Source organism: Phyllostomus discolor, chromosome 3 (genome assembly GCF_004126475.2).
Source record: "Phyllostomus discolor isolate MPI-MPIP mPhyDis1 chromosome 3, mPhyDis1.pri.v3, whole genome shotgun sequence".
NCBI lineage: Eukaryota > Metazoa > Chordata > Mammalia > Chiroptera > Phyllostomidae > Phyllostomus > Phyllostomus discolor.
This window is the reverse complement of record NC_040905.2, coordinates 211,709,770-211,722,482: the sequence shown is the minus strand read 5'-3', so window position 1 is coordinate 211,722,482 and position 12,713 is coordinate 211,709,770. Positions and strand designations below refer to the sequence as shown.

General features: G+C 58.2%; 1 protein-coding gene across 4 annotated transcripts in view; it reads left to right on the top strand.

Moving 5' to 3' along the window:
* MED27 (mediator complex subunit 27) overlaps positions 1–12,713 on the top strand; it is a 154,949-nt gene that overhangs the window by 42,994 nt on the left and 99,242 nt on the right. For 3 of the 4 annotated variants that reach the window (XM_028518431.2, XM_036022394.1, XM_036022391.1), the window contains exon 3: positions 12,419–12,549. The exons of the other annotated variant lie outside the window; for it this stretch is intronic. In XM_028518431.2, the coding sequence (XP_028374232.1) occupies positions 12,419–12,549 (131 nt within the window). The remainder of the gene's footprint in view (positions 1–12,418; positions 12,550–12,713) is intronic. 4 annotated transcript variants of the gene reach the window in all.

Below are 12,713 nucleotides of genomic sequence, written 5' to 3'. Positions count from 1 at the left end.
ATGGATTTTCTTTTTTATCAAGATTGGAAATTTAACTATTTGAAGGCTCTTGCGCTGCGCGTTCGGATCAGGTGTAGCTCAGCACCAGCGTAGACCCGAGGTCTGAACGCACGCTCGTCTCCGGTGTTGGTCCCGGGCCTGCCGCCCCGCCCCCCTCAGCTGCCAGCAAGGAGCCGGCCCCCGCCCCGTGGAGCCCAGGCCCTGGTGCTGCTGGGCCAGCAGGCGCCGAGGCTTGTCCGAGGTTTCCCTCTGCCGCATGTTCTTGGGGGGTTCCAGGCAGCGGCCGACTCCTCGAGTCCGTCAGAGAGCCAGCAGGTGTATCCGAGGCTGTGCCGTGGCTGTGTTTGAGCCTTGGTGTGTCTGTGTGTCTGAGTGTCGCCCGGGCACTTCCTCTCCACCCCCACCCCCCGCACCCCACCCCCCGTCCCAGCCCCTCGCCCCCAGGGGCTCCTGGGCACAAATCCCGACCCCGAGGATCCGAGGGGGAACGCCGTAACCTGCATTTCCGACACACGCTCTACGGAGGACCCTGATGCAGACCATGCCGGGCTGTGTTCTGAAGAATGGCTGGAAGCTTCCAGTGCCTTCCGGCCGCCCCACTCCCCACTCAGTGCCCTCAGTGGCCCTCCCGGCTGTCTGCTGGGCCAGGTCCGCAGAAGCTGTGAGAAGTCCGTACACCCCACCTGCAGGTCGTGTGGATCTGTGCTTCGTGTGGGCAGGGGCGTGGGTCTGGCTGTGCAGCGCCTGCAGGCCGCGCCTGAGTGTTTTCTCGTTCACTCGGCGAGCACTCGGCGAGCCGCAGCGCTGCGCCCAGCGCTGTTCTGGGTGTCGGCGCTCCAGCAGTGACTCAGAACACCGCTGAAGCCTGCGTTCTGGCGGAGGCTGTGTGTTCTCGTGGGGGAGGTGGTGGCGGGGAGGGGGGGCATACACTAAACAAGGAGACAAACAGTAGGTGTGAAACACCTCCCCTGGCTTACTGCTATGATTGTAAACACCGCGGTGAGACAGAGGACCCAGGGGCCTCTCTGTAGGCTAGGGGCCACCGAAGGCTCTCAGGTGACTCGCAGGTTGGGACCTGCATGACTGACCTTGTCAGTGTGCAGCAGGGTCAGGGTGAGGAGAGCTCCGCAGCTAGAGGAGGGGCCTGAGGCCGGAGTGAGCTGGTCCGCCAGGAACAGGGAGCCCACCAGTGTGGGGGCGTCCGGAGAGGCGAGGAGGGAGGCAGGGCCAGCTCCTCTCAGAGGTCATGGGGGGTGTCTGTGCGCTGGGGCCCGGTAGGCTGGCTGTGGCCGCTGCACTGGGGATGGTGCCGGAGCCAGAGGCTGCCAGCACACCACCCTGCACTGCTTGGCACGGGCACAGTCCTGAGCCGGAGATGTGGGGGTCTGCGTGTGTTCTGGATTTTAGAGTATTCTGGATTGTTGAAAGGGGGTATGGTTCGTTTACCACGTGTCACACTGATTTCCCCAGCCGGCCGGGGCAGGACCCGACCCTGGAGTCAGATACTGTGTAGCCAGTGGTGCGGCTGGTCCCACCGAGGGAGACAAACTAAGACTGAAATAGACTCCCGTCAGCACCTGTCAGTTTGTGCTGCCGCGGAGCCTCGGCACCTACACTGGTGAGAAAGCGTTTGACTCCCAGAACTTTTTATACATTTTTGTGTTGCGAAAACTAATTATGGCTCGGTGCTGGCAGATTCTCGCCCCGTCCCCCCTCGTCGGGTGCGACACGCCAGAAGGCACCAAGTGGGTGAAAAGGTGCGTGTGTGACTGTGCGCACGGCAGCGGGCAGGCGGGCGGAGCCCTGGCGGAGAGCTCAAGGGCGAGCCTGGAGCCGCAGCTGCTGCCGAGCTGGGAGCGGCAGCGAGTGGGCAGGGAGTCAGAGCTGGGCCCCCGGCGGGGCGGGGGGACCGGCGGGCACCGGCGGGGCCATTTCCGAAGGGCGGCGAGCTGCGTGCCTGTGTCCCGAGAGGCCTGGTGGGGGACACCTCTCCTGTTTTCCCTGCTTCCCGTGGAGCCGCACGGCAGAGCCGTGTCGGCTGCATGCGACCGCTCGTTGCGACGTGAAAAGACCAAGCCGGGGCTCGGGGGGAGGCAGTAGTTCCCTCCCCACCTCGTCGTGGGGCCTTATGCGTGAAGGGGGCTCCGAACCCAAGTTCTCCCATGCCTGGCCATTTAGTAACGGCTTGTTTACTCAGAAAACGCTTGTCAGGAACACGCTGAGCTCTGGAGAGGCCGGCAGGGTCGTGGGGACAGAGCAGGGCCCTGGAGCCAGACTGCGCCGGTTCCGGCCCCGGCCCTGCCACTGACCGGCTGTGCCCCCGCTCCCCTCTCCGCGCACCAGAGGCGACAGTGCTGCCGACCTCCCCGGGCGGCTCTGTGGGCTGACGACGTCGCGTGCCTCGGAGTGCCGCCGTTCCACAGGGAGTCCGTGGACCTGCTGGCCGCTGGTGTCGTTGCTGGGTTTTCGTTGCTGCGCCCAGCGCGGGTGAAGACTCGGGTGCACCGTGGAGACCAGGAGCTGGGGGGCGCTCTCGGCTGCCCTGCGGAGCCCTCGTTCCGGGCGGATCCGCCTCCGAGAGCGGAGGACGCCTCCTCATGTGTCGGCCCGTGTCTGGCGCGGTGCTGAGCACCCATCAGGCCGTCCCGTCCTCAGCGAACCTTCGTGGAACTTCCCCGTGGGCCCCTGGCTGGACCGGTGGTCTGGTGTGAGGTGGGCCTGACCCCCGGCGGCGGCAGCGGTCTAGGAAACCAGTGCAGGTGGAGACGCAGCGAAGCGCGCTGCAGTGCGCAGCGGCCGGCGCGTGCAGGGTGGTTGCGGGGGGCGGGGCTCTGGGACTGGCCTGGACGAGCTCCAGCTCCTCCCAGCCCCTCCCAGCTCCTCGCACGCCAGCTCCTGAAGGGGAGGGCAGCCTGTCTGAGGACCGTGGCCGGAAAGGAAACGCTGCATGGGGTACCTGCTGCCTACTCTCGCACTTCCGGTCCCGGAGACGGCTGCTTCCCACACTCGGGACCTGGTCCGGGGCGGGCGGTTGGCGATAGCCGTGTTGTCGCTGGCCCTTCTTAGGCACTCCGAGCTGGCGGCTGCTGATCCCCGTTTTGGCCATTCGGCTTGTCCATCAGAACGCGATTGGGAGACTTTGAGGGGGGCTGCAGAGCATCATGGGAGTCAGGAACTTGCACCTGAGCAGGGCCCCGATCCCTTGTCCCCCTTTCCTCAGGTCCGTTCTAGAACAGGCCTGGTTTTCACTGGCTCCTCGCCGCGAAGGGTGTCTTTTGGGGCAGGGGAGGGAGGTGGTTTTGCTTTTGATTTCTGCCAGGAGCAAGGCCTTCTGGTTCTGGGCTCAGGCAGCCCCGAGCTCAGTCTAAGTGTTACTGGCTCAGCAGCCTCAGCATGTGCACGGCCATCGCTGACACCAGTTGAGTGTGTGTGTGTGTGTGCCAGCCACTTGGCTCGGCACTTCCCTGCACGTGACCCTCACTGACTCCGAGAGCTTGAGCGTGGCTCTGCTCCCTGAAGTCCCGGGTCACCTGTAGAGTAATCGGGGAGTGCCGAGGAGCGCGGCGGCGGCGGTGGCCCCAGTGAGGGAGGGCTGAGGTTCCGCCTGCCCGCAGGCAAGCTCGCTCTAGGTTGCACGCCGCTTCGGGTCGCTAAGGGCCCTCCGACTTGCATCTGGGCGGGGAAGAGGCCCCCGCGCCCCTCACCAGAGGAAGCAGAGTAGGAATCGCAGCCGGGCTGTGTTGACCGGCAGAGAACTCCCTCTGGCCTGGCGCTCACTTTAAACCAAACCCAAGCCCACTGTTAGTACGTGTGACTTTTGCTTTTTTTTTTCTTACAAAAGAAATCGTAGCCCGGTAGGTACTGCAGGACAATCCCCTCCCGGAGGCTGACGCCTGCTCTGCCTTCGCTCACACTCCTGTGAGTTACAGGTGTGGGGAAGGGGGCCGGCGGGCTGGTGCGGGCTGGGAGCAGAGCCACCCCTTCGGGACGTGGGAAAGAGAGGACAGGCTCTCCCCCCGAATCTGGGCTGACCAGGAGGCACGTAGGAATCATTTCTACTGCTCACGAAAGAAGCGGATACTAATCTAATTGTAATCTTATATTGGTCGGGTGGGTCATTTTTAAAAAATCCCGTTTACTGGTGTCTTGACTGAAATCTTTGCAGCGACAGCTAGGCAGGTGACCAGTGCTTAGCATTCGGTCTCCAGATACGAGCTATAGAAGCAGCCGGTGGTTCTCATTTCACGCATTTCTCAGCTCAAGAACTTCTGTTTTTTCTTCAGGGGGGAGAAACATTCAGGGATGTGTCTGTAGTATGGGAATACTCCGTTCTCCCCACGCCTCCCGTGGGTGTGTCTGGGCAGAATGACACGCGGATAAAGGCCGTAGGTCAGGAGACACTTGACACCTGGCGGGCCTCTGGCCCAGCTCTGGGCTCCAGGTGACGATAGCAGGCGGCGGGCCTCACCCCGCCCCCCAGTAACGGCCCGAGTTAGAGACGTCGGGCGGCTAATGAAATGTCGGCGTTTCCTAAGTGTGTTTCAGTTTTCCAGTGTTGATTTTCATACTAGGGAGTCAAGTGCAGACTGCGTTTTCATAGAGAAATATTTATAGCGTTATAGAATTTTAATGTTAGAAAAGGCTTTAGACACAGGTCGGGTTTTGGTTGTTAGACTGCTAACCCATCAGGCCTCGGGTACGCGTTTAAAAGGCTGGTGTTCAGCAGGTGCAGTGCAGGGAGACAGCGAGCCGCGTTGTGAGTGGTGCCAGGTGGGTGCCGGGAACACGGGGGGCGCTCGGTAGAGCACCCGATTGTGTGATGTCTGTGCAGCCCCCTGACCTAGTGCAAGGTGACGCTGACTGTGGAAAACATACGCGTGCTGATGAGTTAGGAAAACAAACAAACAAACCGGGACTCGGCATTTCCGGTGAAGGATAAAGGTGGTTGCAGGATGCAGCCTTCTTCCCTCTTGCTCTGTCCCGGTGAGTAGCCGACAGGGTCAGGCTGGCATCCTGTGTGTGCCGGGAACGGGAACGGAGCGCAGGGTGTGAGTGGGGGTTACGCTGGGCGGGCCAGGCCCAGCCCTTCCTCTCCTGGGGACACCGCGCACCTGGCGGCCCTCTTGGAGGGCCTGTTTGTTCCCGCCGCCGTCACCGTCCTCTGGTAGCCTGGCGGGATGCTCTCGGTGCTGCGGGTCAGACTTCTGCCCTGACCCTGTTTCCGTCTCCTGCCTGCACCTTCTTGCTGGCCAGGTGCTCTGCACGAGCCTGTGCCCCGCCCTGTGGGGCCAGGTGGGCAGATTGGCGGGACCCCGCGTGAGTGCCGGCTGCTCGGCTGGAGATGGGAAATACTAACGCCCGTGTCCCCCCTTCTGCCTCTTCTCTCGGTGCGCACGGCTCGGCTCTTCCTCCTTGCTTCCTTTCGTCGTCTTTCTCTCTTTACAGACCTCCCCGTGAAGGTCATCTCCTCCACTTTCAGCCACAGCCAGTTCGCCTCGCTGGCGAATCTGCTCAGAGACACGGGTGCCGTCTCCCGCTGACTGGCATCTCTGGCGCGTGGTGACACGCGTGCAGCTGTGGTGCCAACGGGCCCAGTTGTGAGGAGGGCTATTAATAAAGGTGTGAGTTCTGGGGTGTCCCGGGAAGCGGCTCTGAAAGACCCCAGACAGCACTGCTGTCTGAGAAACGGGGAGCACCGCCACCACGCTGCCTGTCCCCTCGGGTCTCCGGCAGCCTGTGAAGTCGGGACAGTTGAGGGTTTGTGCACGGGGACAAAGGGACCCGGTGGCACTCGGCACGTCGGTGGTGCTGTAGCCGGGCAGGAAGCGAGGCCCTGGTCGGGTGTCCTGCTTTCAGGGTAATTGAAAGGCCTGAAACCCAGCTCCCCGATGGAGAACAAATAGGCAGATAAATTGGAGGCTTCCTTCTTATGGTTTATTGATGTTGTTTTGACCAAGTAAAAAGATCATTTACCCATAAAAAGTCCAATCTAAGGTTGTTTTTCTTTTTTTAAGAAATACTGGCTGTTTGGAGGAAGTGTTAGGAGATAAAAGGAGGAAAGACGCTAATACCATTATCTAATATTTAGATAAAAAAATCCAAGTAAAACAATTAGATTTATGGTATTTTTCTGTGGTTGTTTTTCTTGGCACGGATGATACCAGACAGGCCCGCTTGTTTCCCTCCTTAGAGCTATGTTCAAAAGAAGCAGCCGAGCTTTATTACAATGCATGATTCCTTCTCATTAGCCGCAAACAAAACATGTTTCAATAACGAGGGGCAAAGGTCTCTGCAGCTCCACGTGGTGATGAAGCGTTCCTGCGTTTGCACAGATCTCGGTTCTAGTTGAAAGCGTAATGGTTTAGGGGGAGTAGGACTGTGTGAGAATTGCAGATCATCACCCCCCCCCCCCCCCCGCCTGGACCCTTGCACACGTCCCCGCCACACTCGGTGCGGCGTGACCCAGGCGCCATGACCCAGGCGCCACATGTCCTCGCACGGGGGCCGTGAGCTCGGGCACGTGCGGTTCCCAGCCAGCGGTGGCCGTTTTGGTCGGTGTTCTGAGGAGGAGGTGACTCCACGTGGGTAACGTCCTTTCTTGTTGCTCTCGGGGCGCATCACACGACTTTCCGAAGAGAACCCCTAAATGAAAACAGACGACACGTGCAGACCCCCAGGACAGGAAGGGGGTGTGCGAACCCGGAAGGCAGGGGGTGCCGCCCCCTCCCACGGCATCAGAGCTGCTGGGACGGGTGTGCTCCTGCGGAGTCCAGGTGCAGGTTTTCCCGCAGCACTGCGAGTTCCGTGATTTCTAGGTTTCTTTCCTCCAAGGTTTTTTTGTTTGTTTTTCTTTGACCCTGAATGATCTTAAAACCTTGAAACGGTAAGTAAGACAGAGCTCCCCCAGACTCCCCGTGCTAGATGCGACGGGGGGGCAGGAAGGGAGAAGAGGCGACTCCCTGTGCTTAGAGGAGGCCGGCGTGACGGGAGCCAGCGAGCGCCGTGCCGCTGGCACGGCAGCTCACTGAGCACAGCGGGGCCCCTGTCGGGGAAGGGGCGCTGGCCTGCCTGCTGGAGCAGAGGGCCCTGGTGCCAGCCAGCACCACCAGGGAGGGCGACTTGGCCCACCCTGCCCACGGGAGAGCGGCCTGTGAGGCGTGTGCTGTAGGCCTACTTCCCTCCGAGGGGCCGGGCCCCCTGGGGTCACTCGCACTCTTGGCTGGCGTCCCGTCCAGCATAAAGCGGGACCAGAGTGGCGTGGGTGTGGCTTCTCCAAGGCCTTTCTCTGGCGGCAAAGTCATCCCCGCGCAGTGCCTGGGGGTGCCTTTACCTGGCCGCAGGTCTGCACCGGGCATCAGACACACCTGCTTTTGGGCAGTTAGAGGAAGGGGAGGAGGGACTCCTCCGGCACGGCCCTGTGACGACGGCCAGCACCCGCAGAGCGGCGTGTTGGCTTTTTCAAGAGGCCAGCCCCAGGAGGACTGTCTGAGGGAGCCATTCTGTCCCCTGGACGGGTTACCGTGACAGGCCAGGCCCAGCCCTGGCGCTCCCCTGGCGGGCGGTGCGCTCATCCACTGGCAGATGGCTCAGCATCGCTGTGTGCAGGGCACTGTCCTGGGCACTGTCCTGGGCGGTGTCGAGACACGGAGTGAGAGCAGCAGCGAGGTCTGAGCCTGCAGGGTCTCCCTGGGTGGCGGCTTCCCTGCAGGACCAAGAACTAACCCAGGGCTGCCTTTCCTGGGTGCTGGGCCCCACCGCAGCCGGGAGCGCTGTGCTTGGGGCAGCGAGGCTGACCCAGAGGGCCCCCGGCCTAAGCCAGCCAGGGTCAGGTGTGGCTTCATTGTGTCTCGTTCTTCAGCCGGAGGCTCAGCAACCAGAAGTATCGATGTGCCTTGCTGGTGTTCCTTAGAAACGTACAGGCGATTGACCAGGAAGAGACTTTTAAAAGTACCTTGCACCATGCCTTAGGAGACGCCCCCACCCCCTGCCCAAGGAGCTTTCGGTGACCCCTAGACAAGGAAGTAATGATGTTCATAGTGGCACAAATCAAACCTTGACTGATCTGGCTTACGGGCTCTGAGATTTTGGGGGTGTCAGGTGTCCACGGTGCGGGATTCGGGCCATCTGTCTTGGGCAGGGCGGCGCCGCCCGAGGAGTGGCTGTGCCCCGGGCATCGGGGAGGCCTGCGCACGCCGGCTGGGAAGTCCCTGGCCTACCTGAGGGCCGCTGGCCTGACGGTGCCCTGGGGGGGACCGGCGTGAGCGGTCTCCTTCTCTGGCCTTCTCCTCAGACCCCTGCCCCTCGCAAAGCATGCGTGTTTCTTGCCATTTTGGAGCGGGCAGGAGAGCTCTGTGGGTTGTTGACATTGTCCCGTGTATTTGGATGGCGTGGAAACCGAAGCCAGGAGCCGGGCGGGGCGGGGCACGATTGCGCGTCCGATTTTCTGAACCCAGGATTTAAGTCAGAGACTTGGCATTTGATTCCTGCTCTTTATCATTTCCCTTCCTACCGTTTCCTTCTAGTGTGTGCTGCTTGTAATCGGAAACATATTAAAGCTTACTGAACTTGGCCTTAATCGTTCAGACTTCCTTAAAAACAGGTTCTGTAAAGGCCTAGGCTACCCGGGTGTACAAGGTTCGCTCACCTCTCGTGTGGAGGTGTGGGGACAGCACTTCACTAGTTTGTGGTGGACCCAGCTCCCCGCGTGACTCCTTCAGAACCCGGACGAGTCGGACTTCAAAGTGGGGGGGGGCAGGGATCCTGGGGGAGCGTGTGCCGCCTGCTCCGTGGGGCGAGGCAGGGCAGGGTGGGGCGGGCCCCCACGGCTCTCGTGAGCAGCAGAGCCCAGGAGCACGCTTCCCGGGCGTCGTTGCTTCCCGCACAGGCTCCTCGTCTGGCCGCCAGGGTTCACGGGGACCCCCGCCTGGCGGCACTCGGCACCGTCACGTATTTATTATTACTGAAGCAGCCTCAGGTCCAAAAACACTCAGCAGATCGAGGTTTTTCTAATTCCTAACAGTGTTTCCCCAGATCCCTGTGAGCTGTTGAAGCTGTCCCACGTGCGGAGGAAGGAGCAGACGTAACTGATTAGGAAGGGCTGTAGGCGGAGAGCTGACCGAAGACCCCTAGGCCCACCTCGGGGAGCTGGACTGAGAGAACTGTTCTCAGAATCCAGAGGACCCTGACTGAAGTCACCGCTGGGACTGAGCAGCACCCTACCACGCGGCGAGGACCCCTGCCCCCAGCGCAGCGCATAGACCCTCCCCCCCCCCCCCCCCCCAGCGGCACGCTGTGGGAGTTAAGAGAACAGAACCTATTTTTTCTCCCGTTTTCATTTTATTCTCGTTGGTTAGTGCAGAGCTGATCTCGGAGAGAAAAATTGCACTAGGACTTGAACAAGTTGCTTTTGAACCAGAGTCCTTTTCATGCCACAGACGTTTGGAGCAAAGTATGTTTATTGAAATATATTTTTATAGGAAATATTACAGAACCTGTAATTGAAAAAACCTATGGCAGTGTTTTGGGGGCGCGATGAGTTCCTGATGCTAATGTATGGGTTCACTCCGAACTCCTCCCGCTGTTTTACAACCACCGGCTCCAGGAACGTTTTCCAAGAGTCCTTTCGGATCTAAACTGTTTCATGGAATGGAGTATTTGCCACTTAAATAATGTATAAATCCAGTTGGACAGGCGCTGCCTGTCAGTTTTATTAACTTTGACCTTTTCTCCCATTATAAAGACGGTCCAGTAAATATTTAATGGGCCCTTATAGATCCTGACAGTCGGAGCCGTGTTCCTGGAAGCCAGGGTAGGGGCGTGTGATTAACAAGCGCCGCTTAATCACCGTGAGTCAGCGGGCCCGGCCCTGGGAAGGGGAGCCCTTCCGTCCACACCACGCGCTCTCGGGGCGCAGCGCTCACCCACGCCGTCCCGCGGGGCTGAGGGCACAAAGGAGCCCTTTCAAAGACCGGCAGCGGCTCGCGTGCGTTTCTGCTGCTTTGGTTTTCTTTTGTTTGTTTGTTTGAAGGAAGCGCAGAACGCTGCCAGGTGGGCAGAATCACCCCGCCGCTCTGCACAGTTAGCAGGCCGCCCCCACTCCAGGAGTCAGCAGGGCTGGAAGGGCTGAGCTTGCATGCACGGGCCCTAACGAGGTACAAAGCGGAGGAGGCGAGTGCGGAGGAGCGCCCACTCCTTGAGCCAGGAGGGGACCCCTGCCAAGCTGTCTCTCCCTTGAATTCCATAAAGCCCCATGCATATTGCACTCATTGCAAATTCTGGTGGGGAAGATCGAAACCCAGGCAGCTGACATTTTGAAACATTGTCTTTCAAACTTGTACTGCCCCTCACTGCCATCGATTTCCCATTTAAGAACTCTGTAGGAGAAAAACAAATTCGAGCAAAATTCATTGGTCTAAGATGAGTTGTTAAAACCAAATTATGCCCCCCTCTTCCACCCTGAGAGGAGCTCCGTTTTTATTACGAACGTGATACATCTTTGTCCTGTATTGTGCCGCCATGAGGCTCCCGCCGCAGATCAACCACGTAAATCAAGAGGCCGTTAAAAAGCAATACGGATGCTCCAAACACAGACGTTTCGGCCGTCCTGGGTGACTGGATATCCTCACTTTATAGCCACTTGCAAGAAGCAGATCATTTCATTTGGTTCTGTTTTCTCTCCTTCTCCGTCGGTGTGCAGCCCTTCCCAGCGGCTGCAGCGAGGCCATTTGTTCTCAGAACGCTGCTGGCCTTCGCGTCCGGGGCCCAGCCCCGTTTAAACGGTGGTCACCAGCCTCATTACCGTGAGCCGTAATGCAGCTGACTCGGCAGAGGAAATCTGTCCATCGGAGAGCGTTTGGGGGAGAAATTGATTCAGAGCTTCAGAATGAATTACTGTTTGTATGTTCAGTTGACTCTCAGTACATGCTGGGAAGACCTTGCGTCAGGTGAGAGAGGGGGAAGAGACACACTAGATGTTATAAATGGTCTCAGTCCAGATTCTTAGCTCGGCATTTTCACATGTGAATGTTTTACTTACATCTGTTTAAAACTGGAATACCTTTCAAGGATGATTTCATGATAGACAGATTGATGACAACTCTTGTGATCTAAAATAACAAAAGTATGGGATTTAAAAAGAGGAAGGAAGATAGAAGTCACTATCACATGTCAAATTGGATATAATTAGATTTTATTTATTTATTTTAGAGAGAGAGGGAAAAGGAGGGAGAAAAAGAGGGAGAGAAACTTTGCTGTGCCAGAGAAACATCCATCGGTTGCCTTTTGCACACACCCCCACCCCCCAGCTGGGATCTGGCCTGCAACCCAGGCATGCGCCTGACTGGGAATCGAACCTGCAGCCTTTGGGTTCTCAGGCTGGCGCTCAGTCCACTGAGCCACACCAGCCAGGGCAAGGTGGGCTTTTTTAAAAGTCCCATTTGGTTTAGAATTAGGCAGTTACTTCTCTTTTCCAATAGAGAAATTGAGGTCTAGAGAAGTGAAATGATCTGAGTAACCTCAAAGCTCAGTCGTTTGTCCAGAACAAGCAAAGAAAGCTGGCCCTGAGCCCATTTAAAAGCATGCTGCTTCCTCGCCCCCACTGTGTTCCCGTTACGTGTACGAGGGGTGAAATGGACTTCTTTATCCCTTCCTCCTCGGCCTGTGTGTCCATTTGTGTATGCCGTTGTCCTCCTGAGCTTGCATCGCAGCCACTGAGAGCGGCGGCCCAGTGCCTCTGAACCCTGACTCCCCGGGGTGTCCGAGTCCCTTGTGGCAGCCCCACGCTCCTGGCTTGCTGTGGCGCCCGGAGCTATGAGTTACGTGGTTTTTGTTATACGCAGGACGAGACAGTAGCAAGAGTTCCCAGAACTAATTCATCTTTAGGAATGAACGGATCCTCTTACAAAAATAGCATTGGTTTTAAAACTATTTACATCAAGTATATGTGAATAGTAGTAAAAAACTAAGTGAAAATTACTCTAATTCTGTGACTTAGAAACACACTGTTAACATTGCAGACAGCGCCTTTTTTAGCACCTGTCTGTCTATAGTGTAACCTGTTTGTTTTCTTTTTTCAATGAAAAAAGTGGAGTAAAATTATTTTTTATAACTAACCAATTTCCCAGCTTCGTTGGGCATTTAGGTGATTTCCAGTCCTTCGTCATTACGTGGTGCTGTGATGAGCAGCTCTGCTCACGTTGCTTTTCCTGTGTTTCTGATTATCTCCCCCTGAATGCCGTCCTTGAAGGGAAGTGTTAGCAGGCGCACCTGAAGTGGTGTAACATGTTGTAAAGGGGTGAAACGGATCGAGCATGGCTGGTGTCACACCCCTTGGCCCGCCTCCCCACACCTCACTCTCCCCCCACACCTCGCTCTCCCCCCACACCTCACTCTCCCCCCTTGGCTTTCTCGTTCTCCGCAGCTGCAGTACCACGCGGGCCTGGCGTCCGGCCTTTTGAACCAGCAGTCCCTGAAACGCTCTGCCAACCAGATGGGCGTCTCTGCGAAGCGCAGACCCAAGGCCCAGCCCACCACCCTGGTCCTACCACCGCAGTGAGTAGCGGGCGGGGCGGGGCTGCTGTCCCGGGGAGCTGTCCTCTGTGCGTGTTTCTGCCTACCGGAAAGTTACTTTTTGCCAATTTGTTTTTTTCCCTCAAAAGAGTATCTGCTAAAATTAGAAACCCGGCACATAGGTAACACTTGACATAGATCTTAAA